Raw genomic sequence first — 23,923 nt, 5'->3', positions numbered from 1 at the left:
CAAGAGACACTCTCCTCCTCCATAAAGTGACTTTTTATGACCGTTCCCTTTCCCTGCAAGACCTAAACTGACCCAAAGTGACCACCGCCTGCAGTTTAGGCCCCCACCCTGTCCCCTGCGGCTTACCTCTCGCAGCCGCGGCCGCTCTGCAGGTTGTAATAGCCGGGTTCACAGGCGCTGCAGTCGCGGTTGGTGACGTGGGGCAGACACAGGCACTGCCCTGTGATCTGCATGCAGCTGGTTTGCCTGTCTACCGTGCCGTAGGGGGAGCAAGAGCAAGCTGGGGGGAGGGGGGGGAGAGTAAGTGTCTCATTAGGGGGCACAGAAGATGCACCATGTGTCTCTGTGACAGGACAAATTCGGGCAAACCAGGTGCAGACAGCAATGCACAGAATCACAAAAGGTCATGTCGATATCTGATAAATTCATTCACTTTTACTCACTTAGATGTGATGCAGTGATTCACAGCTTACGTACCATTCGTTTATACAGCTGGACCTTCACTGAAGCATTTTGGATTACGCACTTTGCACCACATGGATGTGAAGGAGCACACAGCTACAATTTTACATTACTTTTTCCATTAGAAAAGAAACATGACTGGCTTTACACCTGGTTTAACAAGAAATCTGTTCTATGCAGACCATTACCTCCCATAACTGAGTGGCCTAATTACAAAGTCCACTGAGAACAAGATACTTGCCCCTGTTTAAAGGAAATCAATGGTATAAGTGGTGTGGGGTAATTGAGGTTGGCATTACAGGCCCAGGGACACTCCACCATAAGATTCAAAACTAAAAGTTGGACTTCTAAAAATCTGTGGGAAAAAAAAAAAAAAAAAACGTCAGCTTACGTTTGCACTTGTCACTGGGGTTGGCAGCCAGGGCGTTGCCGTAGAAACCCTCCTTGCAGCGGTCGCAGAAGAAGCCGTCTGTGTTGTAGATGCACTTGAGGCACTCGCCTGTCTCCCGGTTGCAGTTGCCGACGGCGTTGGGGTCGATGTTGTCGCTGCACTTGCATGCCCGGCAGGCCCTGACAGGGCCCTTCTCCCCGAGGGGGTCGCCGAAATACCCATCATCGCACAGCTCACAGCGCTTCCCTGGGGTTCAAACATAATTAACACCTCCGTCAAGATTTAACATGATTTAAGGGATTGTTAAATCCTCAAACATTCCAAGATATCTGAATTCTGAATCTGAAAAGCATTACAAGCTAGTCCTGCAGTATACTAAGACAGCACCTCAACAGTGGCTAAGTGCTTAGTCTAACTTTCAACATTGTGAATCTTGCATATCTTGCAACATCCAACTAGATATATGTACAATACATATTTATTACATATTCCAGGTCAGGGAAATTTCCTACTGAAGGCATCTAGAACACATACTTACTACTTATTCTGCATTGTATGAATACCTACCCACTGGTTGTGTGTGATGAAATTGGAGAACACAGTGTGTAATCCCGGTTCTCAAAGGTAATGAGTAACGCTTTTATTGAGACCCCCCCCAACACCTTTGATAACCTCTCAAACGGAATTCCAACCCACCACTCCCCAATAACCTGTGAGGTCCTGATTTGCTGGTGCTGTTCTAGGTACAGTGACCCGGTGCAGCTAGGTAGTAGGTACCTGTTGTGCCTGTGGGGCAGTTGGTGCAGACCACCTCCTTGGTCTTGGGGACCACAGCGCAGGTAGACCCCCCTGGGCAGGGGCACGGCTTGCAGTCCGAGGGGGTCCCAGCCGTGGAGTCGCCATAGAAACCATCCTTGCACTTCTCGCAGCTGGGTCCGGCAGTGTTGTCTTTGCAGTTACACAACCCTACAGCGGGCAGACGCAGAGAAACATGCCATTCCACTTACATTCACAAGAGGGCACTCCTGGACAACCTATAAGCAAGCTACAAGATTGATGTCAAGATTCAAGATTTATGTCATATTTTACAGCAACACAACACAGGCACTTTACCATCATCCAAAAAAACCATCCTCCAGATATACATCTGATAAATACACATGAACATTCAATTTCTCATGCATACTATCAAAATGGAATCATCAAAATGAGGAATCCAAGTGACATAAGGAGTATGCAATATAATGCTTTCAGCCAGAGCTCACATGTTTTCTTGACTGTTTTACCACTAGTCCAATCTACAATAAGTGAATACTTCACCATTTCATTTCAGCTTCTTGAGAATGCACTGTACAAAAAAAATACTGAACTTACTTGTTATAAGGCTATGTAAGCCGAACCTATTTAACAGGAGGTTACAGTAAAACTAGTTAATTCCTTTGCGTTTTATTTAATAATGCAATTCCAAATGAAACATTTAGATCTTTAATATTGTTCCTTACTGTGAGTCATCCTCAGTTATTACACCCTATTCCTCAAATGTAATGCCACTGCTGTTAAAGATGCAATTGAAATTGTAATTAATCACACTGCATGTCTTCAATGCAAGATCAATCACCATCAATTTCTTTAATTTCCTGACAACCCAGACAATTACTCATGGCCATAAGGTCTAAACCCATTAACACTAGCCTGAGTCTATCATGCCTTGTGACAACAAAACCAATGTAGTGCTCCATTCATCTCAGCTACTTAAATGAAAAAACAAATAATTACAAAGATCCATCTTTGTCTGGGACATGGATCCAAGTTCAATGCAAAATGTAATTGCAATTTTTATAACTCCCTCAGGGAAATATCTGAGGAGTGATTTGGCACTCCTTTCAAAACAGTTTAATAGCTTTAATCCCCTCCTCCTTTCCAAACGCCTATGATCTCCTTTCAGTTACTTGCAGCTCCAGATTTTCCATAGAGAGGCCATTTCAGGTTTACGGCATATGCAATTAGGTGTACTGTTAATTTTTACCTTCTAAAAATATGCTTCTCTCTTCTAAGAAATGTAAAATGAAGGACTCAACTGCATTATTTTAGACTGGAATTTACTGTCAAATTGATTGTGTCACCACTGAGACCCACTCAAAAGGTTACTGTCCCAAGAAAACAGGATGATACATCAAATATTAGAGGGCTAAAGGAGCATGTAATGTTTTAGACATTTTGGGGGAGAGTGGGTAAGGTTTCACCTGCCTGGGGTAAGTCATGGGAATTATGGGTAAACTGTATTTTACCTGTCTCGGGGTCGCAGGTGTCGCTGTGGCCGTTGCAGTTGCAGGGCTCGCAGGTGCTGAAGGGTCCCAGGTCGGGGCGGCTCCTCCGGTATCCCAGGGCGCACTGCTCGCAGAACTGTCCGACGTAGCCCTGTGGGCAGGTGCAGCGCTCCACCCAGCGCGCCGGCGAGCCGGGCCCGCGGCGGGCCGTCATCAGGGAGACGTCGTCCAGGTAACCGGCGCCTGGGGAAGCAGGAAGCGGGAGCTGTTAAGCCACGCAGCACACTCCCTTCACCTTCACCCCTGTGTCCTTCCGCTAATCTGCATGTTTGTACTTACAGCACGGGACGACTGAAACAAGTGCGAGTAATACGCTCTTGTTGAGCCGGTAGTTGTCTCGACGAACTAGCTAATCCTTGACCCATGCTATTTTGACTAGATGCCTTTCTCGATTTTATAGCTGAAACTGTTTTTGACTGAACACATTTAAATGTCCACCAATAAGATCTCCATTTTCTCCTTTCGTTAGCCATCAGTGGTAAGACAGGACGTGATATAGACATAACTACTGAAGGCACGGTGTAGCTTTAAATGGTTTCATAGCAGTGAGGCCAAGCCTGTGATGGTAAGGGCCACTTCTATGCACACAGAGCTCACTCCTCTCCTACCACCATGGGAAACAGAATCATTCAACATCACGCCAACAGAGACCAGCATGAGCTGCCCTCTGTGGGTGGGTTTGTGGCCTTACTTCTTTCGCTGTAGGTGCCACGGATCTTGACGGAGGTCAAGTTGTAGAGCAGCTTCTGGAAGTCGGAGTGGGTCAGACTGGGCCTCCAGGGGTAATCTGTGGCATCGTGCAGTCTGAGGAGAAAAATCAGCACTCATAATCAGCTTAATACTGCACACCTACTCCACAATGCAATCAACCAATGAGAGAGCACTGTACATCCAGACACCAACACTTAGATTTTCAAAATAAGTTTTATTTATTTTATTTATTTTATTTATATAAGTTTCTGTGAGCAACAACCTGAACAACTGTAGATAAAAAGGGTAAAGTGTACGAGAAGTAAAAATGTGCTTAGTTTTACATTTTCTCTGCATCTGAAGTCCTGTTTACACTTTTAATACTAGGTTATTACTCCTCTCTTGAAATGCCTGATTACAAATCTACATTTGATGTTTCAGTTATCCATCTAGTTATCTAGGAGATGTATAAATGATTCCTGTAAATGGATAAATGTTACTACTAACTCTACAAGAGTTACACAAAATTCAAACACTCATGGCCTTTATAAGAGTAGGTATTTTTGCAAAAACAAGACAATGTTTTACACCGTACAACTTCAATGCAAAACCCTGCCTTTCAAACTGGTTCAGTGTTTCCTACCGATCAATCAAAGATCATGATGGTACATGTTCACCTACCTGAACACGTATGTCTGCATGTTCTCGCTGGGGTAGGCATTGCCCTGGGCGATGAGGGGCACAGCAACCCGCAACCCCGCCCCTTCCAGGACCACATCCTCCGCAGAGAGGCGGGTGTCCCGTCGATCAACCCGAAAGCTGAGGGTCAGATTCTGCCCGTAGCTCAGCAGCTGATTGCCGAGGAACTTCTCTGTAGCAATGAAATTGTCGGTACGGCGTAACGTTATAAAAGCTTTTCAAGGTTGCAGTGTAAAAAATAATCTCAACTGATGCTAAATCTACCAGTAGAGTTGTACTGCACCTTCCATACTGCTCCCTACAAACATTTTCACTGTAAATCACACTGAAAACTAAAAGCCGGCAGGTGCACCACCCACTACAGCTACTGAACTACAATGTTTATATTATTTATACAAACAGCTTCCTTAATATGAGGAAGTATATTATCTATACTTATTGTTGGGTAGTTATATTATTTATACTCAGCAATTTCCTACACCTCTCAAAATAAAATGAATGAATACCTTAAAATGTATACAATGTAATTTTGTTTGGGTTCAACTTATACAATGAAAGCGGCTTACAAACACACAAAGCTATAGAACAGTTTCCATGGATTATCTTTGTTTTGTCTGTAACTCTGTGAGGCCAAAACCAAGTGACCATCTGTTACAAAATCCATGAGAGACGGTTTTAAGAGGTTAAGACACTACTAACACACAAAATAATATAAAGAGATAATATACAGAGACTGTTACCAGTCCTATTGCGTACTACACTGATGTATAATATGGAGACTGTGTTACCAGTCCTATGCATGTCATACCTGGAGCCACAAAGTACATGGGGAAATAGTCATCAGAGATGAGGGAGATCTCCTTTCTGCTGGAGGACCACTGGACCCGGACGCTGGAACCATCACGCTGCTGACCGGTCCACTCCTCATCATCTGGGAGGGTAAAGGTCAAAAGCATCACACGCCTAACCTTTACCTGCTCAGACACGATCTGAGAACACCTGTACAACTTTGTCCCTGGTCTCTGTGCATGCTGAATCCTGCTTCTTCACACTCTACTGGTGGTCTGATGGAGTGGCGTAAGATTGTCTTAGTCTGTCTTGACCTATTGTCTTAAAAGCATAAATTCAAATGGTGCTCACACTGATTCACCTTGAATGAGAACAGAATGGGATGGCATCGATAATTAGACATGGGCATATTGATAAATGGCAGCAATCTCCACAGGTATAAAGCTTCCTACCACCGGCAAAAGACCTGTGGTGGTCCATTCAAGTGGAAACACTGAACCACTCTGCATTTTCCCAGGCTAATGACAAAAACATTAACAGCATACACACACATTCCACCTAATCCGTGTTTTATATAGGGGCCTGTATAAGCAGGCCGTGACCTACCAGCAGTGATCTAACTGCACTCCTGTTAATGCATGCAGCACGTATCACAACCTGGCCGACTGCAGGCGCCACCCAGTCGCAGGTAAATAGACTGCGTGTATGTGCTAATAAAAGGCTTTTGTTAGGGGAAAGATTAAGAACCCCGTTCACCTTGAGGTACGGGCTAGCTGAACCTGGGAGACTTGTCTACGCCCTATGGCTAATAATGATCCACAAGGCGCGGTGCCATTAAGGCAGAGAATAAGGAAGGGCTCGTGCAGATAAGATAAACTCGCCTCTTTCGAAGGTGGAGGAGACTCTGTGTATGCTGTAGCCGTCGGCTGTGTCGCAGACGGAGGAGTGCTGGAAGCAGAAGCAGGGGGTGCATCCTTGAGGATTGAGGGGATCCAGGTTGAAGAAGCCCAGCTTACACCTGAAAGAGTCGTCACAGGTTAGTCCAGAGTTCTGACTGGACACGGAAATTTAAAGCTAAACTACTACAATCCCAAAAACAGCACGGTCAACCCTGTCAAAAGCCTGAGACACAAATTTTTGAAGCCACGTGCAACATGACTAGTACTAATCACGCCACGTTATTTCTAATCGATTTTAGCAAAAACAAAAATCTTCAAAATATGCGTTCACGTTTTTTGAGAGAGAGAGAGAGAGAGAGAGAGAGAGAGAGAGAGAGAGAGAGAGAGATGACCTTTATGTTTGCTAGCCAAGGTTTAGATCAGGTGCAACAGACAAAAGTCTACGTTATATGAATGTTGTAATCTAATCATCTGTGTCCATTATCCTAAACTATAAGCAAGGAACTGGTGTCACAACAAAAAATTGGGAGATCTTAGTTACGATAAGTAAAACACAGGGGCAGTTCTGCAGCAGAAGAAAGCTTTATGATTTGGTAAACCTGCTTCTGAATGCAAGATGAGAATTTACACCATGGTGCCATAAGAGAATCCTATGACAACTGCAAATGTGAGCACGACCTTCACTTTTGCTACACTGGTACCCAATCTCTCCAATGACAGACCACTTGTTGAAAATATATGCACTTTGGGTCAGGTAGCAAAATCCTAAATTAGTTCCAGTATCCACTGCCCGGCAACCAAACTTCACTGGAAGAGGGCCAGGTGAGTAGAATCTGAACAGGTCAAACTTAGACCTGGGTCTTCCCAAATGAAACATGATCTCTCTTGGCACACCCGTCTCATATTTTATTGAAGGTTGGCACATACAGTGTACCCTCTAAAGTATCCTTGCATCTTGGGTCATCTATGTTAGTTCCTTCAAGTTATCTTTTTTTCTTTTCTTTGCCAGCGCAACCTCTGAGACTGTACAACTTGTGTTCCAATCTCTAAAACTACAAGCATGAACCCTTGCAGTCTGATACTTCTGCAGACACTGTAGTGTGGGTGTAACACTTCTGCAAGATTATGGGCTACATTAAATAAAGCACTGTATTCATCTTGGATGAAATCATCTTCAGCCCACACACATTTTCTGAGCAAATGAACTTACTTATACAAAGGGCAAACTGACACTCTGGGAATACTGCATTAGAAAAATTTTTACTTCAAGCAACTAACTATTGTTGTATTTTCAATTGCCTCCCATCACAAAGTAACTCCAAAACTATGAAAGAGCTGGCATTTCCTGAAACACATATGGTTACAGAAAATATTTTATCCATAAAAAACAAAGTGTAAGCACATAAATGGGTTATGTGAAGTTTTAATACAAGGGTATGACTGGGTCTCCATGTGCAGGTTTACAAACCAGACAAGTGTCAGATGAAGTCTGGCTAGGAATCACAGGGAGAGAATGAGAACTTAATCAATCCTACTCGTTTTTTCAAAGAATGGTCTCACTTATTTTTACTGAATACCTAGTGTATTTTTCACGTGGCCATTTCTTTGTGTCATTCCCGAGACTTCCGCCTTTCTGGTGACAGCAGCACGTTAACACAGCGTGTGATGTCACAGTGAAGATATAGCCGAGGTGTGTGTGTGTGTGTGTGTGTGTGTGTGTGTGTGTGTGTGTGTGTGTGTGTGTGAGAGAGAAAGACATGAGCCTCGGGCACTCTCTGGCTAATATTAGTTATTCCATCAGAGGCCCCCGGGCACTCAGTGTCTCGCCACGCTCCGAGCCGGAGAAAGGACAGGTTTACAGGCAGCCAGTTTGTCTGAAAGAGGCGGCCGCAGCGGCAGTGGCGGCGGCCGCGGTGAGTGGGGGAGGGGTTAACGGGTCACTGCACAAAATCCGTGGAGTCCCGGCCGGCCTGCCTGCTCCGGCGAGGCCATACAAGGCCAGGCTGCGGAGCTGCGCTGGGAGGGCCGCTATCTCTGCCCTATTTTCTCCTTCAGTGTAGGGGAATGAGTGCCTAATCCTATTTCACAGGCATGCAGCATTTCTTCACTCAGAGACCTCTACAGTATCTAAAAGACACTATTCGTCAATATCCGCGGCTTAAATTTAGAAAAGTGTTATTAATGAGCAGTCCTTTTTCCTCTAAAAAGAGTCCTGAATGGACATTCCTGCTTTACCTGTTGCAAATGTGTTAGCTGCTACTCCCTAACTTTTATTCATCAATGTGGATGCATGGCAGTACATTTGGCTGTTTGCATTACATTAGATCACGGTGATTTAGCAGATGCTCTTATTGAGAGCGACTTACACAGGTTACAATTTTATGCATTTATACAGCTGGATATTTACTGAGGCAGCTGTGGGTTAGGTATCGTGCCCCAGTGGGGAATCGAACCACCAACCTTTCGGTTACGAGCCCTGTTCCTTACCGCTACATCACAATGCTACACTGCTGCAGATGATCACAGTTTGCCCCTGCATTATGCTCACTGCTACCAGGCAGCTCAGCAGGGGTCCTTCCTGTGACCCCTGATAGGTAGGGGAGAGACAGGGCGGGCTACGGTACCTGTCACAGCTGAAGCCCTCCACGTTGTCCTTGCACTGGCAGCGGCCTGTCTGGACGTCACATTCTTGTGTGCTTCCAGAGGGGTTGCATGAGCACGGCCTGGAGAGCAGGAGAAGGGGCACAGACACAGGTGCAAAGAGGTAAACAGGATGGACAAGAGCAACAGCATGCACACAGCTAAATAGGAGGGATAGGATAAACAGCATGCACACAGGTAAATAGGAGGGAGTTCTCCCATCACCTCTACAGGCCTTTAGGTATCCTTCTAAAAGAAACCTACCAGCACATAGCATTAAACAAGAGGATACACAGTGTATGGACAACAAATGTGAGCACAGCAAAAGCCTCTCTGTGACCGGTCTTCACAGAATTGCTGTGATGGATATGACTGACAGTGGTGGGAGGTGTGCTGCTCTCTGATTGGCCGGGTGCGGCTCACCTGCAGCCTGCCTCAGTGAGGGTGTGGTAGCCCGGCTGGCAGCGGTCACACTTCTCTCCCGTCACTCCGGGCTTGCAGCTGCAGCGCCCGCTGGTGTCACACTGAGTGCTGACCGAGCCTGTAGAGGGACAGAGCCTGGTTAATACACACACGCACACACACACACCTATTACTCCACTTTATCTCCTGAGGGACAGGGCCAGCCCAACAGACACACACACACATACACAGACACACACACATACAGAAGCGCGCACGCACAAACACACACACACCTATTACTCCCCTTCATCTCCAGAGGGACAGGGCCAGCCCAACACACACACACACACACACACACACAAAAAACCTCAACACATATATGCATGCACCATTAAGTAACATATATTCTTTCATTTGACTCAATATTTTACTTAAAACATACTTCAAATATAGTGAAATTTCAAAAAATTTGAAATAGTATGCATGCGTGACACAGTGCATGTTGAAAACCACAGATGGGGACCTCAGGGAGGACGGCTGCATCCGCCCAGTTGCCCCAGTGTCGCCATGGTAACTCACCCACGGGGTTGCAGCTGCAGGGGAGGCAGCGGCTGCCGGAGGTGTCCCGGTAGTAGTTGTCCAGGCAGCGCTCGCAGTTGGGCCCATCGGTGTTGTCGGCGCAGTTGCGGCAGTGCCCGCCGTGGCCGGTGGCTCGGTACAGCTCCGGGTCAAAGTAGCACTCTGCAGACTTGCCGTTACAGTTGCATGCTGGGAAAGAGAGCACTCCGTTCAGCTTTCTTGCAGTTTTATAAAGGGGGGATGGGAGGGTGTGTGTGTGTGTGGGAGGGGTCACTCTCAGGCCTAATCAGACAGAACAGCTGAAAGGGAAGGTCTGTCAGGCCTGGCATAGCTGTGGGGGCGTGCGAAAAGTTCAGCCTCGACACTGTGGCACTGGGTCGATTAGTCACGAATTTTCCGAAGGTGACGCAAGTCTGATCCTCCACCTCCCCCGAGAGAGCCAGAGAGAGGATGACACACGAGCGAGGGCCTCGCTGCAAAAACGTTCTGTGGGAAAAAGCAGATGCAGGGTCCATCCCACGGCTATGGGTGGAACTGTGCGTTTCAACGTGGGACTCAGGAAACTAGTGCTTTTGCCTTTATCTAGGGGGAACAACTTCCATCTGGTGACCACGCCAACTGTGTGCATTTACACACATTACATTACATTAGAGGCATTTAGCAGATGCTCTTATCCAGATCGACTTGCATTGGTTACAGTTTTTTTTTTTTTTTAACAATGTTATCCATTTATACAGCTGGATATTTGCTGAGGCAATTCTGGGTACCTTGCCCAAGGGTACAGAAGCAGTGGCCCAGTGGGGAACTGAGATGGCAATGTTTTGATTGCAAGTCCTGTTCCTTAACCAATATGCTACACTGTGACCCCCACACATACACACACATTTCATCAGATATTGCCCCTCCATTACTTCTTCTGTTTGCCCTGCTCTCGGTTTATTCTGTAAATCCCACTTTCCTAGAGACTCTTAGACACCAAGGCATTCTAAGTCTACCTGAACGGGCAGGCAATGATGATAATATGATCAAACAAGTGGTGAGTCATCCTGTTTGCGGATTAAAGCACAGAGGAGGGAGAACAGCGCACGATGGAAAAACGATCAGCAAGTGAAGGCTGCCATATTTCGAAATGTTACAGGCTTGGAATTCCAACAGAAAGGACAGCCCTTTTTCTGTCATTATTTTATATTACATTACATTAGCAGATGCTCTTATCCAGACACTTCCAGCACAATAGAACATAAGTGTATATATGCAAGTTGAATGAGCAACAGTGTCACACCAGGCAAACAACCCCCCCAGACCAGTGAGGGTGAGCATAAAACCATTCAAGCCGTACCCTAAATTAACTTGCGCAACCTAACTAGACAAGGGGTGCTACTTCTAGCCAAGTATACTACCATATTTCAGTCACTAGATCACAGAATCTAAAACATATCGCAATACTACACGTAAATGTGTGTTTCACATTGGAACAGCAATGAATATCAAAATGGAGATTTTCCTGAAGACTATTTATGTTACAGGCAAATGAAAATTAAGCAGGAGCCTTGTATTGGTTTGCACCTTTCTGTTTTCAAACACACATGCCCTGTCATTAGTCTTCCCAAGATCAAAAGGCTGCTACGTGTGGGTAGTAGTTTGCGTTCTCTATTGGAATATGAAAGCTAAAATAATATATCCCACGGTGCTCTGTGTTCACTCTTTTTAAACTTTAGATGGCTACTGTGGATTTTCTGACTGACAGAAGAAAAAGCACAGAAATCACAGCACACTCCAGGCAAATAGAGGGAGTATTTCTTTGCTGAAAAAAAGATTCAGCCTAGATTCATACAGCACTGGCATTTTTCCATCGTTGGTTCCAGCAGAGATTTCCTTGGGCTTTAAAATGCATTAATTCTCTTAAACAGCTGGAGCACTTCAGCGTGGTTCAGGCGAATTCATATGCCCTGTTGAAATGTTTCGGCGCAACATAATTGAAATGAACAGTTAATGAACAGCTTGCAGTAAGGATTTTCAAACGGTCTCATTTTTGACACTGCATCATTTCAGAAGGTCAATCCAATTGTGCGATTCAGAGGTTGGGGGTTCATTGTTTTAAATGGAATGTAAGTTTACGGTCTGATTCCTGTCCTGCCCGAGACAAGCCTGCACTAAATTACAGTTAGGTTTAGAGCACTGTTCCACTCCCAGTCAGGTCTGTATATTACAGTTAGGTTTAGAGCACTGTTCCCAGTCAGGCCTGTACTATAGACTCACGTAGGCACTCGTTGGCGTTCTCGGCCGTTGCTCTCCTCCACGGACGGTCATTGTAGAAGGGCTTGCACACGTTGCAGTCGTCCCCCTCCGTGTTGTGCTTGCAGTTGCACACCAGCCTGTTGGCGCTGTTCTTGATGCACTCGCTGGCGTGGCCATTGCATTTGCACCTGCGAATGAAGGAAGCACACAGGTCCTGCCATTAACCGGCATCAAACCACATAAAGAGTCCTTTAACATCCAAACCTGTATGTTTGAACGTTCATTAAGTCGTTAAGTCAAACAGACTCATCAAGCATGCACAACCCACCTTGCTGAGGTCAGAATGCATTTGAACCTCTTGAGCTTTCAATGACGGAATTAATTAGCCTTGCTCACTGAATTAGTTAGGCTTGTCAATCCAATCAATTAAGATAAATGAGTGAATTAGATACTGAGCAGCTTGGAGACGTCACCTTTGTCCTTCGGAAACAGGATATGTAAAACTCGCCTGGCAGCATCACCCCCCCGGAGAGGGGACATTTCCTGCCTCTCCGCACTGATGTGGCTCAAGCCCCCACCCCCTCCCTGAATACAGCGTGTTCCTCCATTTCTGTGGGAGCTGTAAGTGCAGGCCGTTTCTTTCAAACACCAGTGTCTGTCCACTTCCAAGCCCCCTTGTGAAACGGATCACGCTCCCCCTGCCGCAGATTACATCAGGGCCCCTAATCCTGCAAGAGAAGACCTGCACCGCGGCCTCCCCTGGGTATTGTTTCAGGTGCTCCTTGGCAAGGCCGGGTGAAAAAAGTGATGAGAGGGATCAAGACCGCGGCGCGCGGGGCCTGTTTGACAGATTGTACGTGCGCCTGTTGAAAAAGCTCTCGTCCCGAGGGTCCCTGCGGAAACAAGGGAAGGCGGTGCCTTCGGGGGGATATGGGCTGCCCCGCGGGGCAAAGCCAAGTTTGCGCTCCCTGCTCCGTCACTCAGCGCTCCGGCTCATCTCTCGGCGATCCCTCCCGCCCCACCCCGCCCAGGTCTCGGCGTTCCGTAATCCCGGCCCTCTCGCAGTGGAATGCCAGGAATGCGGGCCTGCGATAGAGCTGCGCTGCACTTTTCAAACAGATTAAGGTGAAAAGACTGCGGCGGCTGGAGTGGGGAGGTGGGGGTGGGGGGGTGGCGGTCGCCGAACGCCCCGGCTCGCCCCCGATCCGCAGCGCCCTCACCTCTCCCCTACTTTTAACAGGACCTCTACTCCCGTGCCACGCACTGATCCAGTGAAGGCCTCAGTCTAAACACCCACACAGCGCGGGGACGCAAACTTCTGTGAGAAAGAGAACGCAGAGCGAATGGGTATCGCGGCCCACCCCCACGACTCGCTTAATCGATTAAACATCCTTCGAATCTCAGGTTAAAGTGACCCTGAGTGGGAAGCAGCGGCTGCTTCGTGAGGTCAGCGAGAACCGAGCACACGATTTTAAACGTCTGCAGAGGAATTCCAGCATGTTCTGCCCTGCACTTTTTGTCTTTCCAAGTTGTGGAATCTGAATCTCAACAGAGAGAATTTGCACTAAACAAACAGACCCTGTGCCTAATGGGCTGGAGTCCTTTCATTCATGGGAACGTTAAAACAAAGAGATTTTTGAAGTAATTGTGAACTGCACTGTGAAACTCGCCACAGGCCTCTGCTCAAAGCCAATATATCCCTTGACTGGCATATTTGTGGAGGTGCGGACACAATATCACTTCTGCACACAAATTCACTTCTGCAGAGGTCTGCCAAATGTTTAAGAGAAGCAATTTTCTTATTAAGAAGCAGTTAAGGACCACATATGACAACAGGCCAGAGCAGTAAAAAAAGAAATTTAATCTGGCGTATATAAAGCCCTGGCATATGGTTAGAAAATGCTTTAGAACACGGTTGAACGAGCTTGTTCTTCTCACAAAGGAAATCGGAGTGGGATGCTTTCCCTCACACGTCAAGTACAATTGAGGCTGTCATTTGAACTGAAATAAAATTTTGAACTGAAAAATCCCAGAAAAAAAAAAAAAAACGGACCAGGACCACGATTCCTACCTTCCTCCCACAGCAAAGTCCGAGATGGCGTAGTAGTAAGACTTGAGGACCTTGGGATCGTTGAAAACCTCGTCTCCAAATGTATTGAGCCTGTTCAGAGTCACCCGAATGTCTGTGGCTGTCACCCATTCCTGAAAGACAATAAGTGCAAGAAATAAGTTAAAGAAAATAACAGTTACTATAATAGAAATCAAGCTCCAGCTTGTAAAGATTTCTGAAAGCTTTTCAAATGGATCTCACCAACAGAAAAAAAGAAATAAAAGGATATAAAGTATGAAATTGTTTAGCTGTTGTAGGAAAAATTTAAAACTGTAAGCATATAACTAGCTAGCCTGCTGGCACAAAGGTAACAATAAGGTATGTAGGATGCAAACTGAGTCCATACATTCTACCTCTCATCTCCATGGTACACTAACTAAGACTCGTATATGTAATGTCTCACTTTTCACAAATTTCAAACACTTTATCTATCACCTTTTGTAAGGGCTCAGGGAATCATTCCTAGGTTTCTCCCCATTATTTCACTGTTTTATTCATGATGTTTTTATTCCTTCAGTGAAAACGTCCCACACAAACCATAGAGCTATACCAAACAGAAGTTAACTGGTTCTACTCATTTTGCAATTTCATTGACAAATCATGAAGAAAACAGTATTGGCTAGCTAGCTAGCTGACTGCATCAAGACTCCGGATTATCTAGTGAGCCATCTGACTGCAAGACTACAGATATGTACCTATGTAACGTAATGTATCTAATTGACTACTTTATGACAAGTACAGATAACACAATTAACTGCCAGCCAGCTAGACATGGCAACCAAAGATATCTGGTGAACCAGCTAGTCAATGTTAATACTTACACCAAAATGTGATTTCTTAACATGTATGTAGTTTTAGTGCCACCTCTTGTATGTTACAAAGGAAAATGTAGGCATTCCAGTAACAAGGGAGCTTCACCAAAGCAAATGAAAAAGGGTTTTTTGGTTTCATTAGTCCATGTTTCCTGTCTGTTTCCTTTGACATTTTAATACTTTATTCAGAACGAATGCAACCAATTTCCAGCAGTTTTAATGTTTTCTCTCCCCCTCTACAGCATCCTGTCTCTCTGAGGTCTTCCCAGCCCTAGACCTGGGGATCTCACGCCCGTGGTTGTTCTCAGCATCACCCTATACCATCCCTAACTGTTCTGGGGTCAGTTACATCTAAACCCAAAGTCATTTTATTTCCTAGAGCTAATGTGACACGGCTTCAGTCCCGAAAGCGTGATTCCTCTCAGGGCTCTGCAGCAGCCCAAACAGGATAAGGACTGTTCCAGAAACCCTGCACACGCTGCAAAACGATGAATAAGATTTACATCTACAGCGCGTATGCGGCAGAGAGGGCGATCCGACAGACGGCCCTTTTTCCCGGGGCAGGTCGGGCCCGTAGCGGAGCGAGAGCCCTGCCTGCGAACCAGGAGGCCATGCCGTTTTCATTATGGCCGACTGCTCCACACATCTGGAGTCCATCATCAGCTGCTGCTCAGTAGGTCAGAACCATCACAATAGAGCGAGACAAAGCAGAGGCTGAAAACCGATCCGGCGCGCTAATGACTCACTGCCTCCCACAATCCATTTTACCTGCTGTTTGTCTGCGCCGCTGGTGGGAAGGCTGTCGGACTTAGTGTTCCCGGCAAACGCTCTCTGTTGAAATTTGGAGGGGGGGGGGGGGATATTGCCCTTATCTGGCATCACGCTTGTCCCTCAGGCTCTACAATAGGATCTAAGCTCTAAGCGCCAGGGATTTTTCTGCGGGGGAGTTTTGTCCGGAGAGTCTGCATTTTGGGCCTGGAAAAAGTGGCAGGGCTGTTGCCCACGATCCCTTCTTGGGCAAACAATCTCAGGCTGTGTTCGTGTTTTCGGAGGTGCTGTAAATCAGACCGTGTTTTCCTCTTTCATTGTCTACGCCGACCTCATCCATTTTAAAGCCCTCCCTTTTCCTTTTGCAATCGTTCTTCTGTGGTGGTAGTGGGAGGTGGGGTGGGGTTGGGGGGGGGGACTGCTGTTGTTATGCAGAAATGCGGTCTGTCTGAACATGTCAGGGACTGGAGGTTAAAAAATAAAGAAACCCAAAGCCTCGAGAGACACAGTCAGAAGGCTGGCCTTCAGCAAAGGTGGTTTTGGGTAGTGAGATCATCGTCCCCCACCCCCCAAGGGGCGAATTTTTGCTGATAGTTCCCCAGCTGTCTGGCCATACCAGACACACAGCTATGACAGTAAGCAACAGAGGAAGGAGTGGGGGTGGGGGTGGGGGTGGGGGTGGGAGGGGGTCAACACTCTAGTGCGAGGAAGAGGTCACCACCGCAACTGTGACATGCTGACATGCTGACCCCCCTCTGACACCTTTACCTTTCCCCGGAGGACATCCGTTACCTGTGTGTACAGCGGTGGTACCGTGTCTCAAAGTCCCCCTCGAGAGGCCCTCCCGGGCCTCATGCACAAAAACAACGCCAAAAGGAGAATCCTGCAGCAAGGCACTGCAAGCTGTGTTACTGAGGGCTGCAAGTGATTACCCCATGCACTGATACCCCGTTAAACCGATCCCCACCCCAATTCAACACTTAACCCAAACTGTGAGGAGACGGTCAAACCCTGACTGCAGGCTGGCCATGTTTCCAAGGGAATGCGGACTCAAACACGAGATGTCTGGGTTGATTTAGCATGAAGGGGTTCGAAGCAGAAATATTTGACCTTTGAGCTCTTTGAACAGATGTACATCTGCAGTCCAGCATTCAAGTAATGCAGAACCATCGGGCTGCGGCAGTGTCATTAATCCCTCTTCATAACTGACAACAGCTACATCGTTAATATAGATATAATGCGCCTATGCTCCCTGTTGAAGAAGCCATGTAGCAGCCGTACAGCTCTCAACATGCAGAACAGCCTCTAAAGTGAAGGAACAGAATATGGAACCTTCAGAACAGCCCCTCTAATGTAAAGGAACAGGCTATGAGACCTACAGAACAGTCTCTAATGTAAAGGAACAGGCTCTCAGACCTAAAGAACAGCCTCTCTAATGTAAATGAACAGGCTATGGGACCAGCAGGACAGTCTCTATAATGTAACGGAACAGGGCATGACACCTCAGAACAGCCTCTCTAATGTAAAGGAACAGACTATGGGACCTTTGGAATAGCAGTACATTCTGCTCCCTGAACTCTGCCCATCTGACACCCTGGAAAGAGATCCCTTCCTGACAGAGTTGAGGGGCTTTGGTATAAATAGCTGAATACCACATGAGAAAGGCTAGAATGAACGGATCTGGCAAGTGGGCTAAATCTGTACAGCGCGCAGAGGTAGAGAATGACATATTCGTTTATTCACAGCCTCCTCTGAGACCTTTACACAGACAGGGAACTTATGGTTTGGAGCAGAAGGTCATTTGACAGGCTAGCTTTGAACAGTCAACTATTATTCCAAAGGTCACCATCTAACAGGCTAATACAAAGGCCAGATGAACTGCTTTTACAATTTTATGTATGCTCATGTGATAAAACTGCTACAAAATACACACGGATGTGACGCACTGCTTTTTTGAATTTGGTGCACACACCCCCATATGACTCAAAATAAACCACTATTGGCTGAGGTGACTGATTCAGGTGTGTGTCTGAAGGTGCAGGTCCGCTGCCAACACCACCCCAGCTGCAGACATCTCTCAGCTAACACACCAAGCCCCGATCTGGCCTAGAGGGAGAGTGTGTACTTGGAGGGGCTTCAACTAAATCCCACGCCTGGTGGGAGAGAGAGACAAACACAAGAGGAAAAACATGCTCAGAGTCCTGGGAACATCTGGATCTCTGCACATACGCTTAACTTCCATGGTGACATTTAAAGACAGACTAATTGGGTACAAACAGCTAGCTACAACTACTCTGACTATGAAAAGTATACATCATAATTACGTGGCATAATTTAAATGTGTCAGCACCATTCCTCTGTATCTTCACTGTAATATAAGTCTCATCGAAATCTGCAATACGTTAAAATGCCCTAACGCTCTGTAATACTGTACCAATCAGCACAGAATACAATATTAACTCTACTCAGATCTCTGGATCTGACACATGATTTTTGCAAGTGGAACAAAACCAAGAACACTTTTCAAATCTGAGGTATCAGTCACCACTCTGTACATGTTCAGTTATTGGATATGAATCCTTTCCCTGTGAAAAACTTCAATTTCATTTAAATTTTCCAACTTCAGAAATGGCAAACTAGGTTGAGGATTCACTAAGAATAAATTTTTAGCAGACATATTTTGGTGTATTTGTGCCTGAGTGATGATTTCAACATTTGTAATTTTAGACTGTGAGCACACCCATAGAACTTGAAACCACTGTACTCATAAATCCAAAAATATCTATTGCCCACACATTTGTGTTTAATATGTTACGCTTTGGGATGGGATTAAAATAATAGCACATAATTACACAACCGAATAGGAAAAGAAAACTGGACAGAACAGGATTGGGACTGTTTAAAACACTTTAACAGAACTCAAGACAAGACAAGGCAAAGGCTACTGAAGTATTTCCTTATCACTCCTCTTAACACTGTTATTGGGCAGCAGTGTGGGACATTGCTGTATTGCCATAGAGCAAAATATTTTAATGAAGCATCCAGCTTTATAAATTGATACGTAAAAAACGTAAGATGGGTAAGTGCGTCTGCTGGGCAAAATAACCTAAATGCAATGTCACTGGTACGCATACAGAGGAGTGTACTCTTTACAGCCGTCTATTCCTGGAGGCTAACAACCACAATCCCCCTGGTTCAGTCAGTCACACTTGCAGAAATAAACCTTTCACTTCCGTAACTCCTACAGAATCAATGACAGCTAAAATATTGCAGCAACTGAAGTGGGGGTTTATTTTTGGGCAAAAAATGCACCCCTATAATGAGCTCTCTGGTCTCTCACAGTTACCATGTCAAAGCCGTGGTGATGCCGCAAGACGGGCCCAGGTCATGTGAGGTCTGGTCTCCGTGGATCAAGTGAAGTGCCTGGACACTCAGGCTCTGTATGTGGCTGCATTGTCCCACATTCTTCCTGTTGGTTTCCAGTATTAATTCAGATGAACTTATGCATCAAGGCTTCAGGATGAAATAAGACAAGGACTAGATACGGTTTCAGGATACAGATTGGTCTGTAATGTAGTGACTAAGAGGAAAGTCAGGCATTTCATGATCAAATCGTTTGAGATATAACCATCTTCTTGCCCTCTGGGTTGATGTGTGGTTGAGCAGGTGAATGTTATTCAGACTGGATTATAGCTCGTGCCAGACACTTCACCACAGTGAAACATGATCCATCATGTCCAATCCGATGTGATGAAACTCAACCTAATATGATTGCCACACCGCCCGGATTTTCTCAAAAAGCCTTCCCGAAATAAACATTTTGCCGGTAACATTCTCAAACTGATCCTTTTTTATAAACTGCTCACGGCATGTGTGACGAATGGTAATCCAGTCTTCAGTGGTTTGGAGTGGTTTCTTAAATGACCTTTACCCTGTCCAATCAAAGTTAATCAAAGAAAAACCATGCAGCGCAACTCTAGTGTATCACAGGCCTAAGTCCTTCTCCTCATGGAGACTATTAAGATTCCCCTTTGCTAGGACCATTCTCAGTAGGGGGGAGAGGCGTGTCCCAGAATAGAAAAGTCTGTGCAGCCATCCCGTCTAAAAAAGAATCAACGTTAACCATGACCTGGGGCCAGTTTAAACTGCCAATTTGCCAGGAGAGGCAAAGCAGAGCCAGCCAAACTGGGCAAACTTTATTGTTATTGACTAATGTATCTTCAGCCTACATTTGTTTGTATGTGTGTCTTTACATTCCCCCCCATACACACCATTACAATCAGTGTGGAGTACTTGAGCAATCATGTTCTACTGAAATCAGACTTTAATATAACACTATGGAAACAGAGTGAGAGCAATAAAGGTAGCAATAACCAATAAAATCTTACATCACATTTCATATGGCATTTGCTTACTGTTTCAACATTTGATTTTTCTGTTGTGCATACATAAGACTTGCATAAACGTTGATTTTAGAGCAGAGGACCCTTTGGGCATCAAAATTGTGAAGGAGTTCCTGGGTTGCAACTGGGTTAATGCAACAGAATGAAGTTTTCATCTCCTTGAGGATGTTTAGTCTTAGAACCCCCTTTGGATGGCTGTGTAAAACAAGAGCAAATTTTGCTAAAAGGAGGTTACAGACTGGCATCGACTCCTTAAGACTACCCATTTCTGTATGCTATTAAAGATGACAGAGAAGATTATATGTGCTTTAACGCTAATACTGACTGTGTTGTCCAATACCAAAGAAAATAGTCTACATGGTAGGCAATTCTGAGGAGACCTTAACATTGTGACAGACTTGAAGCTGTGATTACACAATAGTGTTATGGCCAGTCCATGTTTAAAATTAATGAAAAATTACATATATTATAAAAATAATTTTATAATCTTTGTCTTGGGGATCCATCACCACATCAAATTTTGTGGTCACTTTGAAGTTTTCCTTCATTGAAAAAAAAATATATATATGTGAATTAGTTATAAAACTGGCAGAGCATGTTTCAGCAAGCATGACTGCCGGCAGCCATTTTGCACTTTGCCCCCGTATTTCCTACCTGCAGCTATATTTTCACTCAGAATCATTACAACTAAACAAAACGCCAATGGTTATGGGTGGTCGACCGCAATGCGCATTTAAGAAAATCGGTACTTAAAGTCCGGCAAGATATTGTATCCAATTATATATCACGCATTGAAACAGGATTAAGCCAATCAGGAAATAAGGATTCCTGACTGAATTTAAAAGGCTTAGGCGCCTTAGTGGTCTAAACCTGACGTTGGAGGATATCCAAACAGTCTCATCCTGCCAGACTGGAAGACACTAGAGTGACTCATTCCTCTGATCTCCACAGAGCGCAGGTTGGGCCAGATCAGCCATGGGTTCATACTCTGCTACACTGCAGGAGAAAAACAAGTCACTTGAACTTTGAACAACTTTCTTCAACGCAGAAAGACCAAGAGGGCCATAACCCATAGCCCTACATATCCACAGTGATGCCAGTTAGAACTGGGAAAAAAACAGATCCTGTTGACTCATTCATTTGCATCAAGACTATTAAGCCTGGAACTATATGGGCAGAGGTTTTCAGTGCTGCCAAATATCTAGTTTCCATAAACAGTAACCTTGGTATTACATTATGCATGAAGCACTTGAAGGTTTAGAGCAACAGCTTCACTCCATAGTTTAGCCCTCATTATTGGTTCCATCCAAATAATTTCTCCACTGTATTTCTCACTGCTGTTCACCAGCTTTACTTCTTTACCTTAATCACTAGACAGCAAGACAGCAAGATGGATAACAAGACTAGTTGTGCGCTTCATTTGTTACCTGTAGCTGTAACGGATGTCTGCAGTCACGCCGTCTGCTAAAAGGGAACCGATCTTATCGCCGTGCCTCTGATGAGGCTGCAAAGCTTTGGGCGAGGACGTTCCCACACCTTATCACAAGACATCACAGAATGCAGCGTAATGATGGCTTCAACACCACCTCTCACTGAATGTACTGGAACAGTTTGTACTGTCTGCATAAATCATGCCCAATTGTCTCCAACTGTTTCCATATTTTCTGTAAAAAGGACATGTGTAGGGATGTTGCCAAAGGGGAGGGGTTTCTGGTGATTAGTAGGGTCAGCTCTGAGGAAACAGGTGCTCAGAATGGAGAGCTCTCTGTGGCAAAATGGCTGCCACGCACCAATGCAAGGGTGTTTTCATCCTCTAAATGTGCATTTGAGAGGTTTTGTGGCTGCAATTAGCCAATGAAACTGTAGTTCACACCATCTTGTGTTGCTTTGCTTTAATGTTGTCAAATTTTATAATTACTGCTTTTTTTTTTCAAAACCATTGAGGTGATGTTCTCAGACTGATGTGTTTTACAGCTGGTAAGGACAATGTAGGAGACAACCTAGCTATTCGGATTTGCAGTGAGCTGTTGTAATCTGGATATATAACCCTACTGTTAGCCAACCCCACTGTTGCCATACATATTACAGAATTATATGACACAAAATGGATTACTATAATAATAATAATACAACAGGCCAGGTGTGCGTTCAGAAGCAGACAGGCTGACAGCTGTAAGCTGTATACAAACAGACACATACAGAACAAGCCTGTGGACATCAGCACACGGTTTTCCCTTAGACATTAACAGGGGTAGAGCAGCACACATAATAGTCCATGGAGATACAAAGATACAGTGGACAGTACTACAGCACGCAAGATAGCCTCCTGAGACTGAAAGAATGCAGTTAATTTTTCTGCTGTCACCTACAGCACATACAATGGTCTACGGAGATGCAAAATAAGCACAGTGCTCCTGTTAGTCCAGCTGAAGCCTGCATCAGGGGCTTTACACTCTACAGCTGGGGCAGGGATACACCAAGCCACTGGAGTATTCAGATTAACATTCAGACATAGTACACAAGTCTAACAGCAAGCGGAATTTAAAGATACAACCACCAACCTCTACACAAGGATTCCACAAGAATATACTATACAATGTAGTACAGAGGGGGAAAGAAGGTGGGAGGAGAGCCAATGAGAGAAAGAGAGGGAAGAGGAGAGAGCGAGAGAGAGCAAATGAGGGAGAAACTGACTTGTTAACTTGAATAAATACACTTATGTCCTACTATGCTGGAAGTTGCTCTGGATAAGGGCATCTGCTAAACACATGTAATGTAATGTAGAAAGAGCAGAAGGCATAAGGAGCGAGGGAGGGAGAGAAAGAGACAGAGAGACACACAGAACGAGGCGCTCCTTGCCTGTAGCACGGGGCTGTTGTCGAAGTTGTAGGCGCTGGGCCGCCCCTCCAGCGTGGAGAAGGCCACGTTGCCGCCGGTGAGGGGGGAGATGTCGCTGAACTCGTCGGTACAGAGGGCCTGCTGCTCATCCTCACCGGTGCGGATGAAGCCGCGGCTCATCTTCTGGTAGGTCTTCTCGCACGAGCCACTGTAGTACTGGTAGGGCAGCCAGGGGCCGTCCTCGCTCGTGCGCTTGTAGATGGCGAAGCTCTCTGGCCTGCTGGTGTGGAACTTTAGCCGCACGTACGTGATGTCGAAGGACTTGCCTGGGGAGAACGGAGACAAGAGCAGGACGTGAGGATCAGCCACGGTTGGCACTGGCTTCCATTGCAAGCCACCTGACACCACAATAAGAGAAGGAGCTCAAACGGACTGCTCTTGCATTTGCGCTACACGTTTGACTGTGCAAATACAACACACCACTGTTAACAACAAGCCTGGGTCTCTAATAGTGAGCCCTGGCCTAAAAAAAAAAAAAAAAAAAAAAACAAGACAAAGTCCCTCAGATAAACCTGCTGAAAGGTCTGTGGGTTATTGTGCTGCTGTTAAAAGGGGGACACTTTCATGTGCTCTTTTGCACTAACATGCCATCGCATGAGAAACTCTTCCTGACACCACACGACTAATTATGAGAAAAATTAAGCGCACCATCTGATAAGCTTTTCACACTCATCACCTTGAACTAGGCACTCTTCTTGTGGTGCTTTGTCTTTAAGGAAACACAAAGGGGGAATTCTGTGGCTTCTTAATAAGCTCCAGTAATAACCGAGGGCTTGTCAAAACACACCCTGCAAGTACAGACAGGCTGGAGGA

The 23,923-nt window shown here is 45.5% G+C and overlaps 1 protein-coding gene across 1 annotated transcript in view; it reads right to left on the bottom strand.

Moving 5' to 3' along the window:
- Positions 1–23,923, bottom strand: part of lamc1 (laminin, gamma 1) — an 84,116-nt gene that overhangs the window by 8,265 nt on the left and 51,928 nt on the right. The window contains exons 2-15 of the mRNA XM_036555008.1: positions 23,072–23,376; positions 14,191–14,321; positions 12,141–12,307; positions 9,882–10,070; positions 9,321–9,438; positions 8,882–8,980; positions 6,240–6,376; positions 5,378–5,500; positions 4,552–4,741; positions 3,872–3,984; positions 3,142–3,363; positions 1,631–1,819; positions 854–1,099; positions 127–280 (exon numbers count right to left, since the gene is read on the bottom strand). Of these exons, the coding sequence (XP_036410901.1) occupies positions 127–280; positions 854–1,099; positions 1,631–1,819; positions 3,142–3,363; positions 3,872–3,984; positions 4,552–4,741; positions 5,378–5,500; positions 6,240–6,376; positions 8,882–8,980; positions 9,321–9,438; positions 9,882–10,070; positions 12,141–12,307; positions 14,191–14,321; positions 23,072–23,376 (2,383 nt within the window). The remainder of the gene's footprint in view (positions 1–126; positions 281–853; positions 1,100–1,630; positions 1,820–3,141; positions 3,364–3,871; positions 3,985–4,551; positions 4,742–5,377; positions 5,501–6,239; positions 6,377–8,881; positions 8,981–9,320; positions 9,439–9,881; positions 10,071–12,140; positions 12,308–14,190; positions 14,322–23,071; positions 23,377–23,923) is intronic.

The sequence above is a fragment of the Megalops cyprinoides genome, chromosome 20, assembly GCF_013368585.1.
Source record: "Megalops cyprinoides isolate fMegCyp1 chromosome 20, fMegCyp1.pri, whole genome shotgun sequence".
In the NCBI taxonomy this organism is placed as follows: Eukaryota; Metazoa; Chordata; class Actinopteri; order Elopiformes; family Megalopidae; genus Megalops; species Megalops cyprinoides.
The sequence above is the reverse complement of the archived record's forward strand: the minus strand, read 5'-3'. Positions and strand labels throughout refer to the sequence as shown.